Source organism: Lissotriton helveticus, chromosome 5_1 (genome assembly GCF_964261635.1).
Source record: "Lissotriton helveticus chromosome 5_1, aLisHel1.1, whole genome shotgun sequence".
NCBI classification, from domain to species: domain Eukaryota; kingdom Metazoa; phylum Chordata; class Amphibia; order Caudata; family Salamandridae; genus Lissotriton; species Lissotriton helveticus.
This window is the reverse complement of record NC_136065.1, coordinates 633,266,352-633,291,217: the sequence shown is the minus strand read 5'-3', so window position 1 is coordinate 633,291,217 and position 24,866 is coordinate 633,266,352. Positions and strand designations below refer to the sequence as shown.

At 47.1% G+C, this 24,866-nt stretch overlaps 1 protein-coding gene across 1 annotated transcript in view; it reads left to right on the top strand.

The window, feature by feature from the left end:
* Positions 1–1,238: 1,238 nt before the first annotated feature.
* Positions 1,239–24,866, top strand: part of LOC144753319 (phospholipase A2, membrane associated-like) — a 307,985-nt gene continuing 284,357 nt past the window's right edge. Inside the window, exon 1 of the mRNA XM_078641058.1 lies at positions 1,239–1,359. Within this exon, the coding sequence (XP_078497184.1) occupies positions 1,320–1,359 (40 nt within the window). The 5' untranslated portion in view covers positions 1,239–1,319. The remainder of the gene's footprint in view (positions 1,360–24,866) is intronic.

The window sequence follows — 24,866 nt, the reverse complement described above, 5'->3', positions numbered from 1 at the left end:
AAGTTTCTGCCTGACATTGACATCTAATCACAGCTATGGATGAAAAGTTGAAGCCGCTGTGTACAACCTGGGTGACAGACTTGCCAAGTGCAGGGATCAAAGCATTATGGCAAGTTTCTTTGAATCTTTTGCTCACCAATGTGAAACCTGCACACTCGAATTGAACCTCTTCACGTGTTATTGGACCCCTTTCATGATGGTAAAGATGATGAAAAATGAGGCAAGCAGGTGCAAGAGGTGCAGCCCACCTGACGCAAATTATATACATATGTCTTGGACTGTCCAGCTTCGGGGTCCTTCTGGCAAGATGTGGGTAAGGTGCTGTCAACTGTGCTACATTCAGCCATTCAGGTGAGCCCTCTCTTGCTTCATTTTGGCACTGAAAACTGTAACAAAATGCAGGGGAATGTGGTTAATTTGATCAGGTTGCTCTTTTACACGAAGTTGCTGTCTAGGAAGGAAATCTGTAGGAAGTGGTCACAAGTGGACCCTCCATGGATGACTCTCTTAGAGCAGTTATAGGTGTGTATGCTTTGAAGGAGGCAGAGGATGCAGGCAGGTCTCACAAGTGGTGGGTACCCTTTGAAAGACGGTTAAACGTTACGGAACCAGTTAATATAGTCCACTCATTATACCTGGCTCCCATGACATTTTAATTTTGTTCGATATGAGAGCATTTGCCATGAGTAAGTGGAGTATTACCAGGCGATGTAGCTCCGAGGTAGAACTCGAGTGGGATGTCAAAGGCGCCTTTGGTATTGGTGGCACTTCGTGGGGTATATGAGGACTATAAAAAATGTATGTTTTAATAGCAATACTGCTTCTGGCCACGCACACTTGTACGATAGGGAAAGATGATTAATTGACGCATCAGACGTCTTTGAAATGTATTATATCATGATTGGGATGTATTTGAAGCTGATTAGCAGAGTGTTGTAACCACACTATCAAGGTAAACACAGGGGATAGCACTGGGAAAACCCCTGCCCAGGCCTTCAAGTATGTAAAGTACTAACTCCACGTAACATGGGCTATATGTCGCCCATCAGTGCCAATAAAGCAATCCTGGAACAGTACACTGGTACGGTATTTACTTTGTTCTGGTCGCGTGAGGGGGCAGGCAGCATCCGAGTCTTTTGCTTCCTGTACCCAGTACACCGCCCGATGTTCCTGCTCGGCGACTGGTGTTTGCTCAAGGTTTCTGATGACGTTTTGGATGATGCAGCCATAGACAATATTTAAAACCGGCAGCCTCACCAGTGACTAGAGCACTTGCTGTTGTCGCCGTCGACCCGAGACCTGCCAGAGACTGTCTGAACATGAAGGCTGCCTTCCTCTTGGCCGTGTTCACAGGCTGCCGTGAGTACAGTGCAGACAGGCAGGACTGTGGGGAGGATCAGTGCTTTTAGTGGGCCGGGTTTTACCGGTGCTGAGCACCAGTAGTTTTTTAAACGTGGCCTCGAAACGGGTCTCTATCGGGCTCTGTTTTGTGCCCTGGCACAGCCGGTCCGTTTTTTCCGGACTGCATTGACAGCAGGCACGTTGATGTGCGCTGCTCCCTCTGCTGACTTCTCACTAGCGGAGAAGTTATGGCATGACGTCATGCCAGGTGAGCGTCGTAGACGAAGGAAAATCCTTAAGAGAGTCATTTTCTCTCTGGAATTCCCTTCTCTTTTTGAAACTCTGGAGGAGCAACATTGTCGTGGTGTCGCCAGTCCTTTAGGTGCAAGCGTATTCAATATTATATACAAGCCATAGTTCTTGCTTATTTATCTTATGCATCTAACAACCATTGACAAAGCCAATAGTCCTGACTTCTTGTAGGTATGATGTTACTTGTTGTACCATATATCTGGAAGCAATGACAGAAACAGCAAAATACAAGTCGGGCGACACACTATGCTAATCAGATTTTTAGCTTATGTGTTTTTAAGCCACCACTAAATTACATTGACCACGCCCCTTTGAGAGACCCCCAGTTTTTTCATCCCACTTAAAGACCTGGAGAGGCTACGTTAGAGGTGTCAGGAACACGCACCAACAGTGTCAGCCCTAATAGAGCAGTGCTTGGCAGGATGTCATGGTTCTGAATAAATACAGGGCTCTCCAGAGAAAGGCAGTGTTGCAGAAGGGTAGGTCTGTGTGTAGGAAACCAATATCATGTAAAGTACCTCTCTGTTGCAGCAGGCCTGGCTCCATGACGGGTAAGTGTTGGTGCAGAGATGCCAATAGCCAGGGGCGGAATGGCACAGTGGGCATTTGGGTATTGGTCGCAGGGCCGGTGTGTTGGTGCCCTCTGTGGGTCGTTTTTTTCCCCTTGTTTCCCAGCCCACTCAGGGCACTGGCCAGGTATAATGAAAAGCTGCCTCGGTGGGGAGCGTGTCATATAGCTTTTGGGCGATGATTAGTTGTGGTCTCTCTTTGACCCCCTGCCTTGCCAACCTATTGCCCTGATGGGGGGCTGGGAAGCTGGGGACTGTATGCGAGAATCGGCCTCCCAGGGGGCCAGGTGTTGCTCAGGCCAGCGAGCCATTCTCACCTCAGCCCCCTGGGGCCACACAGCCCAGAAAAGGTGTTTTCGTCTGACACCTCGCACATGGAGCTTCTCATTCAGGGCACTGATGGGTTGTGCTGGGGCCTCGCTGTGAGGGACAGGTGATGTTGTGGACTTGATCCATCTTCACACCCCTCCTCCCCGCCCCTCTGGGTGGCACAGCAGTGGTGTTTTATGCTTTATACCCTCCCCTGTCAGGTCATTGCCCAAAGGCAGTAGAGGACTTGGGAGTACTTGAGTAATTTAGTAATAAAAATGGGCCTGGCAGTTCTGTTGCTCAGGCAATGGGGGGCTGGGGGCAGTGTTAGTAATTTTGTAAGTGAAAGGGCATCCCTGTTGTCCTATTGCTGAGGGTGCCGGCCATTGTCACCTTGCCCCCAGTGTCCTTCCAAAGAACAATATCCTCCACTTTCATGGCTTGCGTGTGCATAGGCATATGTGGCCTGAAGGTCAGAGATGGGGGATCAGGTTTGAGTCCAGGCATCTGCTCTCAACATCCTGTGATTCTGAGCAAATCACTTCATCTCCCAGGGCCTTAAATAAAACATCTGATCTTGTGTACTGTAATTTGTTCTCATGAATAGCGCTTAAATAGCTTTTGCCTTGGGTTGGGTTCACAATATATATAACTGTCAAAAAGAACAACGGCAATAAAAAAAAACAAGCATTGGCCATGCCAATAGGTTGCGCATTCGCAAGAGTTAGAGCTATTGGCGCTATAAATGACAATGTGTTTTACCCATGTGTTATGGAATGGAGTGGAGGTATGTGGTATGGAGTGCAATTATGGGGGTTGGATTTGAATTGCTAGTTGTGGAATAGTGTGGCATAGAATTATGTGGCAAAGTGTGCAGTGGAATTATGTGGATAGTAATTATGTGGTTTTGAGTGTACTGGAGTTTTGTGGAGTGGGATTTATCCAAGGGTGGGCTTCACGAATCTTCGCTCTGTGTATCCTTCGACTAGGGTATGAAGTAGTCTCCAGGAAGGGGGAGAGAGAGGTATAGCCGGTGTCTGGGTGAGGGAGGTCCATAGGATGGAAGACCAGGAGAGCGGTACGGAGAGAGTTTTGGTGCTCAACAGATTGTCTGTGTGAGTGATGAGAAATACTTCAGTAAAGACGAGAAGGGAATGGACATGGTAGAGTTCAGGAAAGACTACTGGTCGGGTCTGAACGAGGGACAATGGCCAACGAGAGAGCTGGACAAATATGGGTATGGTTTGTGTAGGAATGCCTAGTTTGTGATTTGCCTAAGTAGTGTGGGTTTCACATGTGCGTGCAGCAGTTGTGGTGCAAGACACAATTCTTCTGTAACACTGCTGACTGACTTGGTCAGAAGCCACTGCCTGTCCAGTCCGCAAACAGGTGACACAATACCCGGCTACAGCACATTACACGATGATGTGAAACCAGCCACACCACATGTGCACCAGGCAAAGCTGCATACTCACTGCCTGCCTACAGTCACTTACTACCTTCATTGATGTGGCTCGTCTGACTGTGGCTTTACCCCCGTGGTCCTTACATGGGCAGTTGCTGAGCATCAAAGAAGGGCAGGGTCGAGAACACCTTGAAGCAATGCAGCACCTAACCTCTGGCCACTTATAGTGCTTGCCCGACATGCTGCATGCTAAGGGCTGGCATCAGTGTCTGAGAGGGAAATGAGTGGCTAGTCCTGGCGAGGGCGGCAGTCAGGCCACACCTGCACCAACACACCAGGTGACCGGCAGAGGGCAGAGGCTCTTAATCACGAGAAAAGGGATGATCATGATAGAGTAGTTCCCGGCTACTCCATCCAACTGTTGGCACACAGAGGGCAGGAGCCTCTGGGCTCATATCTCGCTCTTCCTCTGGGATAGGGCAAGCAGAGACAGAACTGTCCTCTTACTCTCATAACCTACCTACTTCTTTCTCTATCTATAGCTATGTTCCTTTCTCCCGGCTATCCAATCTTTCTGTTTTTACCTTCAGACTTTCCCCATCACAACTATCACTACCAGATTTCTAGTTCTACTTCACCTCTCTTTACCTCTTTTTCCCACAGCCCTGCAGTTGGCACTACCCAGCAGAACTGGAGATCACTGTCTAACCACAGTAGTGTGTAAAAAGGAGAGAGAGACCCCTTGTTGTAGCCAAGGGAGTAGGGTACTCTTGACAAGTACAAAAATATTCCCTTGGGTTATGAAAGGAACAGAATACAAGGTTCAACTCACAACTAGGTCGTACCTCACAAGGCGCACAATAATACAACTCATCAAGGAAAATCCCACCTAATATTTGATTCAATTGCTAAATAGCACTGAAGTTTTACAAACATCTTTTATAATTAAAAAAACTGGTTACAATTGGAACATTTAATACACATCCTATCTATCACAGTTGTATGCAAAACAATTGATAAAAACAATTAATGTAAAATCCCCAATTACAATCAATTTACACAATATACCATGACATAAAAAGAGAACAATGGTTAGACAGTGTACTTTGTCTTTCAAAGAAACATATTCCATGGGACAGTTTAAAATCCTGGCCTGGATACACTCATTTTCGTATCTGCAGGTCCAAATTTTCCCTTGGATTATGTACAATGATGTGTCGACGTGTTTCGATGGGTTTAATTATTCCGTCTTTATCTAGACAATAGTCAGTTTGTTTCTCTCCGTATTCCTTATAGTATAGCTTGGTTTACATGCCCCGTATAAAGCAAGTATATATAAAGACATGTTTATTTAAATTACACCAAAATACTAATTACAATGGCAAACACAGTCTACAAAAAACCTTATTTTTTAATGTTTTGCTTTGTTATGCACATCTTTGAAAGCCAATTAAGCACCATTTAAAAACCACAATGATTCTACACGATTATTGTGTACAGCCACTAAAACAAATCTAAATTCACCATTTGTAACAACACTGTGCCTCTATCTATCATTTTTTTAATTCATTGGAAAATCATGAGTCACATTTCTATAGTTGTTAACAAATGGATCTCATATTGTACACAGTAGTGGACACAAAGAAAGAGGGGAGGTAGGCAAGGGAGCAAAAGGTACTTACATACAGGGATAAGTGCAAAATTTGTAAAGGAGCTACATTTTATTTAGTTTGAGTGTTTTGCAGAACGTATTTCTTCACTGTTTGTCGTTAGAGGTTCTATTCTCCATGGCAGAGGTTCAGAGTTGCTCTTCCCGTTACTTTTGTTATTACTTGTTCTATTCCCAGAGATTCCAGTCTAATCCTTTCTCCTTGACTTTGTGCTAGATTTCTGATTTATGAGATGATCAGAGTCAACAACATTGCTGGTTGGGAAAGAGTATCTGACTACATTGTGCAGGGTATTAAGATTGCAAGTAAGTATGCAGTTATCAGAACTGCAGTGCCCCTAGTCTTTATTAATGTTACTAGCTCTATCAGCTTTAAAATGCTTAATTTACCAAAAATGTCTCAACAAATGACACCTTTGAGAGTAACCAAATGGTGTTTCGTGAAAGGGCACGCCCCGCGAATGTAGGCCATTTTTTTAGGCAGTGCCCGGGCCAAATTGTGATCCCAATCCGACCCTGCCAATAGCTCTCAGTAGAGTGCCAAGGCTCTGTAAACAAGTGCACGGCCCTGCAGGGGCTGGATCTGTAGGGGTGCATCGGTTTCCCAGGAGGCCACTTGTCTGACCTGGAAGGCAAGGGCTAACATAATTATGAGGGAGGTCTCCTCTCTGTCCAGAGGGAAGGGGCTTCTCTAGGATGTTGTGACTCTGAGATTGTAGGACACAGACTTCTGTGCAGCATGCCACAGCAGGGCACAGGAGCACATGGATCTGTCGCTACAGAGACTCCTCGTCAGACTTCCTGTGGGTCTCCAAATGCTCTTCTCATCTCCAAACGGTTGGGAATTTTAAACTTTTAAAATATATAATCAGCCTAACATTTTTTTTAAATATTCTATAGTTCATGTTATTATTCTATATTCATATTCCTTAACAGTGAATTCATCATTACAGACAATCATTTTATGTATCTTTTTGTAAACATTTTAAAAAAAATGAATTGCACTTTTTAAAACCTCCCTTTCTGTACCTCACAATGCATACCAATACCCACCAAGTGGACCCTTGACAAGTGTAATACCGTAAGCTAGCCCTGGCAGTGCAGCTAACCACACTTGACTGCAAAAAAACAACACAGGCACAGTAGTTGACTGAAAAGTGTGTACAGACAGAAAATGAAATGACTCACATGGCACAGTGCCACTTGGCAGCCAGTGACCATGCACCTCCTGCGATGGTCACTAGGCTCTGCGGACTCTTGAGTAGTGACCGTTGATTAAAACTTCTAGTTGTTTTTGAGCTGCCTCTTGGGAGCTTGAAAGCAGAATCCAGGTTCATACCTCCACGGACATTGCTAAACTCTGCACAGTGCACCCTCAACCAGAGAGCTATGATCACTCTGGCCTTCCTCAAAGACCACAATGCAGAGTCCACAGAGCCAGGCTTAGGGTGCATGCAACTGTGATAGCACAGAGACGGAGAGTGTAGTGCTGGAAATAAAAGTTTTTTCTCTGATCCATCCTGCTCAAAGATTTCACTCTCTCTCCCTACGCATGTTTGCAGACTCCATGTCCAGCCGGGTCTGAGCCCCCAAGCTTTGTGTCTTGCTGTTAGACAGAATAAGCCATGGCAGGCCCATGGATTCCTAATATTTATTTATTTCTAGTAAAATGTTTTGCATTATTTTCAACTTTTTTGCATTGGGGGTTCTTATCTCTTCGCCATGGTCAACATTTGGAAATATCCCACATGGAGCACCATTATGAGTTCCCGGTTAGCTCCATAGGGAGATAATTGGGCTTGAATTAATTATACTGCGCAGTAACTCACAAGATAACTGGGATCACAAGCTATTTCCCCTGGAATGAGGAGTAGCCTGTGCACCCAGTTTCAGAGACGTTTTAAGGCATGGGCAAAGTGGGCTCTGGCCCAGGGCCCCAGCCTGTCAGGGGAGGCCGTGATAGAGCCATCGCTATTCTGCATAGAGTCTTGCCCTGATGACCTTTAATAATTCCTAAATATATTGATTAAAATACAGTTTTCATGCAACATTCCTAAAAATGTTTTTACCTTTACTTCAAAACAGACCTCACATATAAGAAATGAAAGGGTGTCACAGAGATTATTTGCAGTAATATTAGTGAGCTGCTGCTGTGCTACAATATTGAAAACACGCATCACTATCCCTGAATATTAGATGTAAATACATTTAAAATATGGACTTGTATGCCTGTGCACTGTCGGTGACTAGGCCAAAGAGGGCATGATAGAGCTGAAACTGGATACTAAATTAAAATTTGTTCTGAACAGAGGCTCCCAAAATACGTTTGGCCCAGGGCCCCTAAAATCCTTAAGATGTCCCTGCCCAGTAATTATGGGGTCCAGTTTTGCATGATTCCACCTTTCGGAGAAAAGAATAGCTTCAAAACTGCAAATACTCCCCAGCTGGGTGGAGCAAGTGGTAAATGTTATGGGGCTTTTTTAATCCCATGGGGCAGAGTTGGGCATGCAGTGCAAGGAGGAAAGGATGAAAAACCAAAGGAAATGATGGACGGAGTGTTATCAATACAAGCACTCACCCCCAGTCAACTGATCTGGGTTTAATCCATCACCATTCTTTAGCCCACTCTGCCCCCCCCCAGTTCAGACATGACCATATGCAAATCAGTCTGACCCTGTGCCTCATGGGAACAGTCCAGCCCGAACTGCCAAGCCATGCCTTCCCTGGACCGGAAACAAGGTACCGAGGACCGGTTTCTGGCATTTCAGCCTTCTTCAGCCCGGCTTGCTTGAATCCAGGGGAAAAGTGAGCAAGGGACTCACGTCTGAGCATACCCTGCCAACTTATGGCGAACAAAGAAAAACCAAAGGAAGAAAGGATGATTTTTTTTCAGCTAGGGGAGTTTCTTCAGTGTCCCCCCCCCCAGCCCACCAATGCTTGAAAGATGCAGTAAGACGGGGTGGCACAACAGCTGCCTGTAGCCCCAGCAGCTCCCCAGAGCCCAGTGACACTGGAAAACTTGTAATTGACCCCAGGGGGCACTGGTCTGTGCAACTGGTAATGGGCCCCATAATCTATAGTCTTCAATAGGCTATGTTTACAATCAACACATTTTTCTAGATGAGTAAATAATGCCTTGTGTTGTCTGTATGGTAAGTTTAGGGACGCCTGAACGACTTTAGGTCTCTAATGAATGAAGAAATGCAGGTTGAGGCACCCAGAGCCTGAATATCTTGGAGTACAACCAGATGAAAACAGAGAAAAAAAGTAATCCAACCCTGTTCTTAATTTGTTAATAAAATAAGTGCCCGGGCCCTTTTCGGTAGTCCACTGCAGCCTGCACCCCCATACCCTGCCAGTGCTGCCAATGAGAGCACCAATATAAAACCTAGCCATCGCACTCATACAAGTGTGACAATTCAGACTATTTCAGGTCACACAGAGCTATAATAATGGCACGAGAGGCTGGAATTATTCATTTTCAATGCATATTGACTTAATAAACATGCTTGCTGGACTCATCTTAAAATTAAAACAATAGCACCACCATGTAATGGACTGTCACTAGAGGCACCACTGATAATTAAGTGCCAGTTCTGAGCACTGGAAACAACTGGCACAAATTAAGCACTGATCCAAACATATTTTTGGAACTTCAGTTATTTTTTGCAGAACATAAGCGCTAGTCACAGGGGAAACATAAACAAATCCTCCCAGGACTTGGCCTAAAACACTGGACTCCTCGTGAAATATACCAGTGAACCAGTTGGGATGCTCATGGACTTACATGTTGTAAGAAGTCTGCATAAAGTCCACCTCCAGCACTAGCCATGGACCATGATGCTGAAACACCATGATCACGTTGGCCTGAGAGGCGCAGAACAAATCAGAATGTGATGAGATGAGAGTGCACCAAGCACTCAAACCCTGAGGTTTATTACCTGAATCTCACTTAGACACTTATGCTAGTGTGGTGATATGTTCACTATTCTTCCTAACTTTTACTTCGCCTGTATTTTGAGATTTCAATTGCATAATCATTTCATTTGTCCTAATGTTTCTCTGACCACACGTTTAGTTCCTTCTGTGTCTGATGATCCATTGTATTATACTGTACACGGTCTCAAGCTTGAAGTCTACACTCTTTGCAGATCAACTTTGCTTGGCCAACCTACCCTGGAAAACTAGGGAGGCTTTAGGGGCTTTACTTTCCATCCCAGACGACAAATCCATCTTCAGTAGGCTTACGCTAGATATTGCTCGGTGGTTGCTGGGATCTGGAAAAAATAACACAAATAAGGAATACAGTTCAACAACAACACACTGTTTAACAATGGTTTAAAGATCACCTCATGGAACATAGCCGGAAAAACAAACAACAAAATGAATGAAGCACTAAACAACTATCCCGATATTTTAGCCATACAGGAAACTTGGGCAAAAAAATCTTTTATTCAGACGGGCTATTATGTCTATGATATTCCGGCTATAGAAACGAACAGAGGCCATGCTAAGGGCGGACTTGCAATTCTATTGAGCGAGGAGCAATCATGGTCCCAAGCAGTTATTGAGTCCAAATCGGACAACTTCCAATGCATCAAGGTCTCATTAAAGACTAATGACTCTGACCAAAAAAAGGCCTTTTTGCTTTTTAACGTGTATATTCCTCCAGGTACCAACCAGGATATCATCCTGGTAGAAACCATGGATGCAATTGCACAAATAATTGAAGATCGAGCGAATATATCATATTTAATTATGGGTGACCTGAATGCAAAAATATCTAATGCTGAGATCGGAAAATGGGCAAAATTATATGAAGAGGAATCGCTGGAATTATCTATCCCAACATTCCCCAAAGGGAAAGCTTCTGATAAAAGAGGAAAATTGTTACTATCATGTTTACCACATTTAAATGGGTCAATCTTGAATGGTAATGTGGATGGCGATAGACCAGCATCTTTCACAAGACGAGGGAATGGATATTTATCAATAATTGACTACTTAATTTGTGGTATGGAGCTGATAGATACTGTTCTACACCTGAGCATTGACTTTACAGACAATAGCGACCATGCTCTTATACACCTAAAAACTGGTTGGTCGGTAAAGTCCTCCTCGTCGAACTGAATTATGTTCCATAAAAGCAATATCGAAACTGACAACAAACAGAGACGGATCTTTTGGAATTCATCGACTTTTGACCACATTAACGAATTAATTTCACAAAATCAACTTCTATCCAACATACATTCCGAAGATCAAATAACAAATTTTAATGTATCATCAACAAACTTAAAAAAGCACTCCTAAGCCGGATAAAACAAGAAAAAAAGAGAATTTACAAGACGACCAATAAAAGTATAATCAGAAGGAAGCTCAATAAACTCATTCGAGGGCAACACCAACATTTCTCACCTGTAATCCAGCAAGAAATAAACAAACTAAAAAATCAATTAAGAAGAGAGAAGAACAGTCAAAAAAGAATGCTGCAGGATAAAAATTGGGTAGATATTCAAGAGGCGGCGAAAAAATACAACCAAAGAAAATATTGGTCTCTGATCGCCAAAATGACTGGTACAAAAAAGAAACTGTATGCAATACCAGTTCCACCAAAAGAATGGGAAATTTATCTAACTGAGCTATATAAAGAAAATGTAAACGATTCAGATATAAATGATACTGAAATCACGTCGGAAAACAAATCAAATTCGATAGAAAAAACTACAGCATTTTCTATAGAAATACATATTAGAAAAGCAAGAAGAACTGCAGCGTCAGGTCCTGATCAAATACCCATTAAGGTTTTGCAGTCACATCCTAAAGAATGGAGTCAGATATTATCATCACTTTTTAATTATATTTTCAGCACTGGGAGATTACCTAAATCATGGCAGGGGAGTATTATTATTCCAATATATAAAAAGGGGAGCCAAAATATCGCTGGCAATTACCGCCAAATAGCGTTAATGGACGCTACTGGTAACATTTTCGCTGCGGAGATCTTGGATAGATTGAAGGACTGGTCCTTCTCACAGGGTCTAATACCTAAGTATCAAGCTGGCTTTCGTCCCAATCATTCAGTCACTGACAATATATCCACTCTCCAGACTATTCTAGATAAATACATTGGGCAGAAATTTCAAACAGTGTACGCTGCGTTCATTGATTATTCTACAGCGTTTGACCGCGTACATAGACCTACACTATGGAAAAAATTGAGGAAACTAGGGATCGCCGAAAACTTACTGCAGATCATTATTGCGCTCCATACTAACACTTGGTCCCAGGTACAAATGGGGAGTGAAAAAGGATTGACCAAACAGATTGAAACTTTTAATGGCCTTAAACAAGGGTGCCTTCTCGCACCTATTTTATTTTCATTATATTTGAGCGATTTACCGTATCATCTGCAACAATGCTCCAGTTTGCCACCAAAGATTGCTTTCCAAGGCATTCATGCACTACTATATGCAGATGATATAGTAATGTTGGACCTTACACCTTTTGGTCTTCAAAAATTATTGGACTCTTTAAACGATTATTCCAAGGAACATTATTTAGTCCGAAACTTATCAAAAACCAAAGTGGTGGCTTTTACCGGTAAGAAAAAGAAAAATGTCAAATACTGTTGGCATCTAGATGGGATCAGAGTAGAGGAAGTAGAAGAATACACTTACCTCGGCAGGATTTACACAACTAATTTGCAAAACTCAAAGCAAATAAATAAACTAAAGAAAAAATCAGAATTACATGCCGGGGCTATCTCCAGATTGTACACTGCCACCGGAAATAGGCACTTCTCTTCATTACTTAAAGTGTTCAGAGCAAAAATCCCCCCGGTTTTATCCTATGCTACTGAACACATCCCAATTAAGCAATGGACCTTTATGGACATAACCGAAGGAAAAATTCTGGAAAAAAAACTGAAAGTTTCAAGATCCACACCAGTACAAGCACTCAGATTGGAATTCTCACTTACAAGCACCTACGCTATAGCAGTGGCCAATATCATTAGATGGGCGTACAATTTACTGCATGCTAAGGAAGAAACATTGCGATCCTTGTTAAAGACTGAGATATTTGAATTAGAAGCCTTATACCTTAATTTTTCCAGGAATATGTCAGTTGCATTTAAAATCGCTAATCTTACCAAAGAAATTTTGCTTACCTGGTCAAATCCTCAATTGAAACTCTTCCTAAAATGCTTCACACCAAGATTGAGCTTTGACCTTGATCTCGCATATTGCTCTAAGTTATCCACATACAAACTCTTTACGGAGTCATTGGAATATAAGCAAATGCGGCCATATTTGGGATTTTGCCTTACGCACGGAGCTAGAAGGGCTATTATAATGTTGCGTTTAGGTATTTTACCTGTATCTACCTTTACCTCCAGATGGACATTAGCAGGTTCTCCGATATGTAAATTCTGTCAAGGTGGTGATCAGGACATTGAACATATCTTATTTGTTTGTCCCCATCCAAATATAGTAAAAGCACGAGTAAGATACCTTGACCCGATATATCGGAAATGTAAAATTACAACAGTAAATGATCTGATAATAGTAGGTAAACATCCACCCAGTGAATGGGTTTGCTACAATTTCTATACATTTCTAAAATCTTTTTTAATACTGTATTAACTTCTAATGATTTTTCTTCTGTAAATTGTTTTTTTAAGTTTGTGGTCCTCAGTCGAGTACCAAAGCAAATAAAAATCTTTGAATCTTTGAATCTTTGAATCTTGAATACAGTTCAGACACCACTACAAAATGTTGGACAACCCACCACAGACAGACCTCAACATCTGCAGTCTGTCTGTATACAGAATTTCGTTCCACAACAAATAATGCGTGGTGATTCTTTGTGTATGCAGAACCATTAACAATCACTCTTTATGAGCCTGGTCCTTGTTCAAGATCCTTCGGGTTTGTGGGCTAGTTAACTGTATGTTCGGTGCGTTACATGCATACCCACTGTACTAGGTAAAGAATTCCAACAAATGTAAGCAGAGTGGTATGTTCCAAGATGTAATTTATTATATCCGGTTCCAGGTAAGTGAAATAAGGTAAGTAGTAGATAAGATGGTAATCGGTAGTAGCCCCACCAGGAGCAGCCTCCCTGCAGCTCAGCCTCTCATCTTCAACTGACACTCTAACCAATACCACAATCCAATATTCTGTGACATTCGTGACATTCCGTGACATCATCCTACATTCTACAGCCATTCAGGCTGAACAAATTGGTGCAAGGAAAGAAGGGGAGAAGTCACGCTAGAACATATCCTATTTCTTACATAAGCAAAAGAAATATAAAGAAGAAAGGAACAACAAATGAAAAAAAATCAAAGAAGAAAATACAACAATTGAAAGATAATGAAACAGGGTAAAAGATAGCAAGAAGTACTATCTTAAATGCAATAATACAGTGGCAAGAAATTGCAATAATACAATGGCAAGAAAATGCAATACAATACTAAAACGGCATAAAAATGGAACAATACAATAGCATGAAATTGCAATAATACAATGGCACACACACCATCCCCTTTACTCATAAAAGAAAGGCACAACCAAAAAACAAAACATATGCCATGAAAAACTCACACCTGAAGGGACCATCAGTCTCAGGCAAAACATGAGGTAAGACAGAAGTAAAACGTAAGGCTGCGCTGTAAAGTACAAAACACGTACAACACTCGCACACCTGGCGTCTCATGGAGCCCTACAATCCGTGTGTAAGATCCAATCACCAGCAAAATAAGTTATAGACATGGATAAGCCGAAAAGCACACAGCGAACCAGCACTGTAAACCAGACCGAACCAAAACACATAACATAGAAAAGTAAGTCCATGGCACATAGCTATCTCAATCATACCCACTGAGCAACAAGCACTGTGATACAGAAGTACACAGCACACCCTCACAACAAAAGAAACACAGACTGTAACTGGGATACACTCACCCACCAAAACAGCAGAAACATGTACTGGGATACACTCACCCAGGCAAAACAGAAAAAATTGTATTGAGATGCACTCCACCACCAAACAAAATAACACGAATTTGCAATGCAATAGGTCTCGCATTAGGAAATGTTGAGCTATTCATATTGTAAATGGCACATTTTTTATTTATGTGTTGGTTTTGAAAATAGCTAAATTGTGTGAGGGTGGTAGAGTGAGGGCGGTAGAGTGAGGGCGATAGAGTGAGTGCAGTAGAGTGAGGGAGGTAGAGTGGTAGAGTGAGGGCGGTAGAATGAGGGAGGTAGAGTGGTAGAGTGAGGGCGGTAGAGTGAGGGCGGTAGAGCGATAGAGTGCGGGCGGTAGAGTGAGGGCAGTAGAGTGAGGGCGGTAGAGTGGTAGAGTGAGGGCAGTAGAGTGAGGGCAGTAAAGTGGTACAGTGGGGGTGGTAGAGCGAGGGCGGTAGAGTGGTAGAAAGGGCGATAGAGTGAAGGCAGTAGAGTGGTAGAGAGGGCGGGAGAGTGGTAGAGTGAGGGCAGTAGAGTGAGGGCAGTACAGTGGTAGAGTGAGGGTGTTAGAGTGGTAGAGTGAGGGCGGTAGGGTGAGGGCGGTAGAGTGAAGGCGGTAGAGTAAGTGCTGTAGAGTGGTAGAGTGAGGGCGGTAGAGTGATGGCAGTAGAGTGGTAGAGTGAGGGCAGTAGAGTGAGGGCAGTAGAGTCGTAGAGTGTGGGTGGGAGAGGGAGGGCGGTAGAGTGGTAGAGTGAGGGCAGTAGAGTGGGGACAGTAGAGCGGTAGAGTGAGGGTGGTTAGGCGATAGAGTGAGGGTGGTAGAGTGAAAGAGTGAGGGCAGTAGAGTGAGGGCGGTAGAGTGCGCCGATCTAGTGAGGGCGGTAGAGTGGTAGAGTGAGGGCAGAAGAGTGGTAGAATGGAAAGTATACACGCGCGAAAGAAGGTAACATCTACTTGGTATACGTAGATCTGAGCGCGGCATTCGACTGCGTACAGCATGCGAAGCTGTGGCAGATCATGACAAATCTTGGAGTGGATCCACCCTTATTAGCTTTCCTGAGGGAGCTATATACCAATGCGGAAGGCCGAGTTCGTTACGGCATCGGCGGTGAACTATCACGTCCCTTCAAAATATCACGGGGAGTAAGGCAAGGCTGCGTACTGGCTCCCTTCCTGTTTAATTTATATACCAACGGCCTTGAACAGGCTATGCTGGAAGGGAGCCAGGATCTTCCACAGATAGCGCAGCGCCCGATACCCATCCCCCTGTATGCCGACGACTCGGTCATCCTGGCCCGGACACCTAACCAACTTCAGCGGCAGTTGAACAAATATGTGTCATTCATGGACTCCCTGGGTCTAAAAGTAAACATTAAAAAAACCTTTACAATGACTTTTGGACCAAAACGTGGAGTTTCAAAGTCCATCTTCATAAGTAACACCAGATTGGAAAAAACACTGGTATACCCATACCTGGGCATACTAATGGAAGACACAATGACCTGGCACAAGGCAATTGAAGCCAGAAATCTCAACTTTCGCCGAGCAGTATCTTCACTAAGCGCTTTCTCTAGGAAACTAGGTAAACCAGCCCCAGCGGAACTGCTAACCATATACTACGCAAAATGCCACAGTGTGGCCACATATGGAGCAGGTATCTGGGGTTATGGTTGTATCGATCAACTCCAGATCACGGAGAATGCGTTTTTCAAATACATCCTAGCTCTCCCCCAAAGCTCCCCGATTTTGGCCTCACATCGGGAGTTGGGTGTGGAATACATGACCGACACCATAAGATGCCAGCCTCTCATACTCTGGCACCGCATATGGTGTAACCCCGAAAGTCACATAATACGCTCCCTCATCACTGAATGTCTTGGCCTAGCGTACTGGAGGAAAATACCGTGGCTCAATTACATCCATAAATTCTTCCAAGATCTTGACCGTGAGCAATACTTTCTAGAACCCCCCTCAATAGAAGACATTTCAAAGAAACAGTTGAAGGAATTATGCATGGGCCATTTAAGAGAGCTCCGCAACCAAGTCGAGATTGTAAAAATGCAAAATGAAAAAATCTGCACATTGCAAATTGAGAAATTTATACAGCCCTACTTGACGTACTTCCTTTCGAACTATGAAAAATTCCTATTGACGAGACTACGGTTTGATCTTTTCTTCCGTATAGTCTCATTTCCTGAAATGAAGAACTGGTCTAGAACCCTGATGCGATGCCCATGCGACGGAGTATCCAAACAATCAACGATACACGTCATCCTGTTTTGTAAACATTACAGTTCAGCAAGGAAAAAATGGATTTTGCCCCTCCTCCGTTCAAGCGGACTCAGACAATCGCACCCAGCACTAGCTTACCTTCAATTGCCGAAATCCCCGCATGAAGCAAAGTTGATAGCGATTTTTTTAAAAATAATAATATCAATTCGTCGTAAAATCGTTTTTTAACATTATATGTGTTCAAATGTCATTGATTTTTCTTGACTTTGTATTATCACTGTGTTTCCTAAACTGTACTTTTTATGATTATACAATTTTTATAATCGAATAAAAGTTGATGAAATGAAATGAAATGAGTGGTAGAATGAGGGCGGTAGAATGGTAGAGTGAGGGAGGCTGAGTGTTAGAGTGAGAGCCGTAGAGTGAGGGCCATAGAGTAGGTAGATTGAGGGCGGTAGAGTGAGGGCAGTAGAGTGGTAGAGTGAGGGTGGTAGAGTGAGGGCGGTAGAGTGAGGGTGGTAGAGTGGTATTGTCAGGGCTGTAGAATGAGGGGGTAGAGTGGTAGAGTGAGGGCGGTAGAGTGAGGGTGGTAGAGTGGTAGAGTGAGGGCGGTAGAGTGGTAGAGTGAGGGAGGTAGAGTGGTAGAGTGAGGGCGGTAGAGTGATGGTGGTAATGTGATAGAGTGAGGGCGGTAGAGTGAGTGAAGTGGAGTGGTAGAGTGAGGGCGGTAGAGTGAGTGAAGTAGAGTGGTAGAGTGAGGGCGGTAGAGTGAGTACAGTAGAGTGGTAGTGTGAGGGCGGTAGAGTGGTAGAGTGGTAGAGTGGTAGAGTGAGGGCGGTAGAGTGGTAGAGAGGGCGGTAGAGTGAAGGCAGTAGAGTGGTAGAGAGGGCGGGAGAGTGGTAGAGTGAGGGCAGTAGAGTGAGGGCAGTACAGTGGTAGAGTGAGGGTGTTAGAGTGGTAGAGTGAGGGCGGTAGAGTGAGGGCAGTAGAGTGAAGGCGGTAAAGTAAGTGCTGTAGAGTGGTAGAGTGAGGGCGGTAGAGTGATGGCAGTAGAGTGGTAGAGTGAGGGCAGTAGAGTGAGGGCAGTAGAGTGGTAGAGTGTGGGTGGGAGAGGGAGGGCGGTAGAGTGGTAGAGTGAGGGCGGTAGAGTGGGGACAGTAGAGCGGTAGAGTGAGGGTGGTTAAGCGATAGAGTGAGGGTGGTAGAGTGAAAGAGTGAGGGCAGTAGAGTGAGGGGGGTAGAGTGGTAGAGTGCGCCGATCTAGTGAGGGCGGTAGAGTGGTAGAGTGAGGGCAGTAAAGTGGTAGAGTGAGGGCGGTAGAATGGTAGAGTGAGGGAGGCTGAGTGTTAGAGTGAGAGCCGTAGAGTGAGGGCAGTAGAGTGGTAGAATGAGGGTGGTAGAGTGAGGGTGGTAGAGTGAGGGCAGTAGAGTGGTAGAGTGAGAGCGGTAGAGTGAAGGCGGTAGAGTGGGGAGGTAGAGTGGTAGAGTGAGGGCGGTAGAGTGAGGGCAGTGGAGTGAGGGTGGTAGAGTGGTAGAGTGAGGGCGGTAGAGTGAGGGAGGTAGAGTGGTAGAGTGAGGGTAGTAGAGTGGTAGAGTGAGGGTGGTCGAGTCAGGACGGTAGAGTGGTACAGTGAGGGCGGTAGAGTGAGGGTGGTAGAGTGGTATTGTCAGGGCTGTAGAATGAGGGGGTAGAGTGGTAGAGTGAGGGCGGTAGAGTGAGGGTGGTAGAGTGGTAGAGTGAGGGCGGTAGAGTGGTAGAGTGAGGGCGGTAGAGTGAGGGAGGTAGAGTGGTAGAGTGAGGGCGGTAGAGTGATGGTGGTAATGTGATAGAGTGAGGGCGGTAGAGTGAGTGAAGTAGAGTGGTAGAGTGAGGGCGGTAGAGTGAGTACAGTAGAGTGGTAGTGTGAGGGCGGTAGAGTGGTAGAGTGAGAGCGGTAGAGTGGTAGAGTGAGGGCGGTAGAGTTTTAGAGTGAGGGCAGTAGAGTGGTCGAGTTAGGGCGGTAAATTGAGAGCGGTAGAGTAGTAGAGTGATGGCGGTAGAGAGAGAGTGGTCGAGTGATAGAGTGAGGGCCGTATCGTGGTAGAGTAAGGGTGGTAGAGTGAGGGCGTTAGAGTGGTAGAGTGAGGGCGTTAGTGTGGTAGAGTGAGGGCGGTAGAGTGGTAGAGTGATGGCGGTAGATTGAGGGCAGTAGAGTGGTAGAGTGAGGGCGGTAGAGTGAGGGTGGTAGAGTGATAGAGTGAGGGCGGTAAAGGGGTAGAGTGAGGGCGGTAGAGTGAGGGCGGTAGAGTGAATGCTGTAAAGTGGTAGTGTGAGGGCGGTGGAGTGGTAGAGTGAGGGCAGTAGAGTGGTAGAGTGAGGGCGGTACAGTGGTAGAGTGAGGGCATTAGAGTGTGGGCGATAGAGTGCGAGAGTGATGTTGGTAGAGTGGTAGAGTGAGGGCGGTAAAGTGAGGGCAGTAGAGTGGTAGAGTGAGGGCGGTAGAGTGAAAGAGTGAGGGTGGTAGAGTGGTAGAGTGAGGGTGGTAGAGTGCGGGAAGTAGAGTGGTAGAGTGAGGGCGGTAGAGTGAGGGCAGTAGAGCGGTAGAGTGAGGGCGGTAGAGTGGTAGAGTGAGGGCAGTAAAGTGAGGGCGTGAGGGCGGTAGAGTGGTAGTGTGAGGACGGTAAAGTGAGAGCAGTAGAGTGGTAGAGTGAGGGTGGTAGATTGAGGGTGGTAGAGTGGTAGAGTGAGGGCAGTAGAGTGAGGGTGGTAGAGTGGTAGAGTGAGGGCCGTAGAGTAGTAGAGTGAGGGCGGTAAATTGAGGGCAGTAGAGTAGTAGAGTGAGGGTGGTAGAGGGATGGAATGAGGGCGGCAGAGTGAGGGCGGTAGAGTGAACGCTGTAAAGTGGTAGTGTGAGGGCAGTAGAGTGGTAGAGTGAGGGCAGTAGAGTGGTAGAGTGAGGGCAGTACAGTGGGAGAGTGAGGGTGGTAGAGTGAGATGGTAGAGTGGTAGAGTGAGAGCGGTAGAGTGAGGGTGGTAGAGTGTGGGCGGTAGAGAGTGGGCGGTAGAGTGAGGGCGGTAGAGTGATAGAGTGCGGGCGATAGAGTGAGTGCAGTAGAGTGAGGGCGGTAGAGCGGTAGAGTGAGGGCGGTAGAGTAAGGGCTGTAGAGTGGTAGAGTGAGGTAGGTAGAGTGGTAGAGTGAGGGCGGTAGAGTGAGGGAGGTAGAGTGAGGGTGGTAGAGTGAGGGCGGTAGATTGACGGTGGTAGAGTAGTAGAGTGGTAGAGTGAGGGCGGTATCGTGGTAGAGTAAGGGCGGTAGAGTGAGGGCGGTAGAGTGGTAGAGTGAGGGCGGTAGAGTGGTAGAGTGAGGGCGTTAGAGTGAGGGCAGTAGAGAGGTAGAGTGAGGGCGGTATAGTGAGGGCGCTAGAGTGGTAGAGTGAGAACGGAAGAGTGAGTGCGGTAGAGTGGTGGAGTGAGGGCGGTGGAGTGAGGGCAGTAGAGTGGTAGAGTTATGGTGGTAAAGTGAGAGTGGTAGAGTGAGGGTGGAAGAGTGAGGGTGGTAGAGTGGTAGAGTGAGGGATGTAGAGTGAGGGTGGTAGAGTGGTAGAGCGAGGGCATTAGAGTGAGGGCAATAGAGCGGGAGAGTGAGGGCGGTAGAGTGGTAGAGTGAAGGCGGTAGAGTGAGGGCAGTAGAGTGGTAGAGTGAGGGCAGTAGAGTGAAAGAGTGAGGGCGGTTGAGTGGTAGAGTGAGGGCGGTAGAGGGAGGGCAGTAGAGTGGTAGAGTGAGGGCGGTAGAGTGAGAGCGGTAGAGTGAGGGCGGTAGAGTGGTAGAGTGAGGGCAGTAGAGTGAGGGCATGAGGGCGGTAGAGTGGTAGAGTTAGGACGGTAAAATGAGGGCAGTAGAGTGGTAGAGTGAGGGCAGTAGATTGAGGGTGGTAGAGCGGTAGAGTGATGGCAGTAGAGTTAGGGTGGAAGAGTGGTAGAGTGAGGGTGGTAGAGTAGTAGAGTGAGGGAGGTAGATTGATGGCAGTAGAGTGGTAGAGTGAGGGCGGTAGAGTGCGGGCAGTAGAGTGGTAGAGTGAGGGCGGTAGAGTGAGCGCAATAGAGCAGTAGAGTGAGGGCGGTAGAGTGGTAGAGTGAGGACGGTAAAGTGAGAGCAGTAGAGTGGTAGAGTGAGGGCGGTAGATTGAGGGTGGTAGAGTGGTAGAGTGAGGGCAGTAGAGTGAGGGTTTTAGAGTGGTAGAGTGAGGGTGGTAGAGTGGTAGAGTGAGGGCGGTAGATTGAGGGCAGTAGAGTGGTAGAGTGAGGGTGGTAGAGCGATAGAGTGAGGACGGTAGAGGGATGGAGTGAGGGCGGTAGAGTGAGGGCGGTAGAGTGAACGCTGTAAAGTGGTAGTATGAGGGCAGTAGAGTGGTAGAGTGAGGGCGGTAGAGTGGTAGAGTGAGGGCGGTACAGTGGTAGAGTGAGGGTGGTAGAGTGAGGGCGGTAGAGTGGTAGAGTGAGGGCGGTGGAGTGAGGGTGGTAGAGTGTGGGCGGTAGAGAGTGGGCAGGAGAGTGAGGGCGGTAGAGAGATAGAGTGCGGGCGGTAGAGTGGTAGAGTGAGGGCGATAAATTAATGGCAGTAGAGTGGTAGAGTGAGGGTGGTAGAGGGATGGAGTGAGGGCGGCAGAGTGAGGGCGGTAGAGTGAACGCTGTAAAGTGGTAGTGTGAGGGCAGTAGAGTGGTAGAGTTAGGGCAGTAGAGTGGTAGAGTGAGGGCAGTACAGTGGGAGAGTGAGGGTGGTAGAGTGAGATGGTAGAGTGGTAGAGTGAGGGCGGTAGAGTGAGGGTGGTAGAGTGTGGGTGTAGAGAGTGGGCGGTAGAGTGAGGGCGGTAGAGTGATAGAGTACGGGCGATAGAGTGAGGGCAGTAGAGTGAGGGCGGTAGAGCGGTAGAGTGAGGGCGGTAGAGTGAGGGCGGTAGAGTGGTAGAGTGAGGTAGGTAGAGTGGTAGAGTGAGGGCGGTAGAGTGAGGGAGGTAGAGTGAGGGTGGTAGAGTGAGGGCGGTAGATTGACAGTGGTAGAGTAGTAGAGTGAGGGCAGTGGAGTGGTAGAGTGAGGGCAGTATCGTGGTAGAGTAAGGGTGGTAGAGTGAGGGCGGTAGAGTGGTAGAATGAGGGTGATAGAGTGGTAGAGTGAGGGCCGTATAGTGGTAGAGTGAGTGCGGTAGAGTGGTAGAGTGAGGGCAGTAGAGTGGTAGAGTGAGGGCAGTAGAGTGAAAGAGTGAGGGTGGTAGAGTGGTAGAGTGAGGGCGGTAGAGTGAGAGCAGTAGAGTGAGGGTGGTAGAGTGGTAGAGTGAGGGAGGTAGAGTGAGGGTGGTAGAGTGGTAGAGTGAGGGCATTAGAGTGAGGGCAATAGAGCGGGATGGTGAGGGCGGTAGAGTGGTAGAGTGAAGGCGGTAGAGTGAGGGCAGTAGAGTGGTAGAATGAGGGCAGTAGAGTGAAAGAGTGAGGGCGGTAGAGTGGTAGAGTGAGGGCGGTAGAGGATGGGCAGTAGAGTGGTAGAGTGAGGGCGGTAGAGAGAGAGAGGTAGAGTGAGGGCGGTAGAGTGGTAGAGTTAGGACGGTAAAATAAGGGCAGTAGAGTGGTAGAGTGAGGGCAGTAGATTGAGGGTGGTAAAGTGGTAGAGTGAGGGCAGTAGAGTGAGGGTGGAAGAGTGGTAGAGTGAGGGCGGTAGAGTGGTAGAGTGAGGGAGGTAGATTGATGGCAGTAGAGTGGTAGAGTGAGGGCGGTAGAGTGCGGGAAGTAGAGTGGTAGAGTGAGGGCGGTAGAGTAAGCGCAGTAGAGCGGTAGAGTGAGGGCGGTAGAGTGGTAGAGTGAGGGCAGTAGATTGAGGGCATGAAGGCGGTAGAGTGGTAGAGTGAGGACGGTAAAGTGAGAGCAGTAGAGTGGTAGAGTGAGGGCGGTAGATTGAGGGTGATAGACTGGTAGAGTGAGGGCAGTAGAGTGAGGGTGCTAGAGTGGTAGAGTGAGGGTGGTAGAGTGGTAGAGTGAGGGTGGTAGATTGAGGGCAGTAGAGTGGTAGAGTGAGGGTGGTAGAGCGATAGAGTGAGGACGGTAGAGGGATGGAGTGTGGGCGGTAGAGTGAGGGCGGTAGAGTGAACGCTGTAAAGTGGTAGTGTGAGGGCAGTAGAGTGGTAGAGTGAGGGCGGTAGAGTGGTAGAGTGAGGGCGGTACAGTGGTAGAGTGAGGGTGGTAGAGTGAGGGCGGTAGAGTGAGGGTGGTAGAGTGTGGGCGGTAGAGAGTGGGCGGAAGAGTAAGGGTGGTAGAGAGATAGAGTGCGGGCGTTAGAGTGAGGGCAGTAGAGTGAGGGCGGTAGAGCGGTAGAGTGAGGGCGGTAGAGTGGTAGAGTGAGGGAGGTAGAGTTGTAGAGTGAGGGCGGTAGAGTGAGGGAGGTAGAGTGAGGGTGGTAGAGTGAGGGCCGTAGAGTGGTGGAGTGAGGGCAGTAGAGTGAGGGCGGTAGAGTGGTAGAGTGAGGGCAGTAGATTGACGGTGGTAGAGTAGTAGAGTGAGGGCGGTCGAGTGGTAGAGTGAGGGCAGTATCGTGGTAGATTAAAGGCGGTAGAGTGAGGGCGGTGGAGTGATAGAGTGAGGGCGGTAGAGTGGTAGAGTGAGGGCCGTATAGTGAGGGCGGTAGAGTGGTAGAGTGAGGGCAGAAGAGTGAGGGCCGTATAGTGGTAGAGTGAGTGCGGTACAGTGGTAGAGTGAGGGCGGTAGAGTGAGGGCATTAGAGTGCAGTAGAGTGATGGCGGTAAAGTGAGAGTGGTAGAGTGAGGGTGGAAGAGTGAGGGTGGTTGAGTGGTAGAGGGAGGGAGGTAGAGTGAGGGTGGTAGAGTGGTAGAGTGAGGGCATTAGAGTGAGGGCAATAGAGCGGGAGACTGAGGGCGGTAGAGTGGTAGAGTTAAGGCGGTAGAGTGAGGGCAGTAGAGTGGTAGAGTGAGGGCAGTAGAGTGAAAGAGTGAGGGTGGTAGAGTGGTAGAGTGAGGGCGGTAGAGTGAGAGCAGTAGAGTGAGGGCGGTAGAGTGGTAGAGTGAGGGCAGTAGAGTGAGGGCGTGAGGGCGGTAGAGTGGTAGAGTGAGGACGGTAAAGTGAGGGCAGTAGAGTGGTAGAGTGAGGGCGGTAGATTGAGGGTGGTAGAGTGGTAGAGTGAGGGCAGTAGAGTGAGGGTGGTAGAGTGGTAGAGTGAGGGTGGTAGAGTGGTAGAGTGAGGGAGGTAGATTGAGGGCAGTAGAGTGGTAGAGTGAGGGCGGTAGAGTGAGGGTGGTATAGTGGTAGAGTGAGGGCGGTAGAGTGGTAGAGTGAGGTAGGTAGATTGAGGGCAGTAGAGTGGTAGAGTGAGGGCGGTATAGTGAGGGCGGTAGAGTGGTAGAGTGAGGGTGGTATAGTGGTAGAGTGAGGGCGGTACAGTGGTAGAGTGAGGGTGGTAGAGTGGTGGCGGTAGAGTGGTAGAGTGAGGGCGGTAGAGTGAGGGTGGTAGAGCGATAGAGTGCGGGCGGTAAAGTGAGGGCAGTAGAGTGAGGGCGGTAGAGCGGTAGAGTGAGGGCGGTAGAGTGAGGGCGGTAGAGTGAGGGCGGTAGAGTGGTAGAGTGAGGGAGGTAGAGTGGTAGAGTGAGGGCGGTAGAGTGAGGGAGGTAGAGTGAGGGCAGTAGAGTGAGGGCCGTAGAGTGGTGGAGTGAGGGCGGTAGAGTGGTAGAGTGAGGGAGGTAGATTGAGGGCAGTAGAGTGGTAGAGTGAGGGCGGTAGAGTGAGGGAGGTAGAGTGGTAGAGTGAGGGCGGTAGAGTGAGGGAGGTAGAGTGAGGGCAGTAGAGTGAGGGCCGTAGAGTGGTGGAGTGAGGGAGGTAGAGTGAGGGCAGTAGAGTGGTAGAGTGAGGGAGGTAGATTGAGGGCACTAGAGTGGTAGAGTGAGGGTGGTAGAGCGATAGAGTGAGGACAGTAGAGGGGTAGAGTGAGGGCGGTAGAGTGAGGGCGGTAGAGTGAACGCTGTAAAGTGGTAGTGTGAGGGCAGTAGAGTGGTAGAGTGAGGGTGGTAGAGTGGTAGA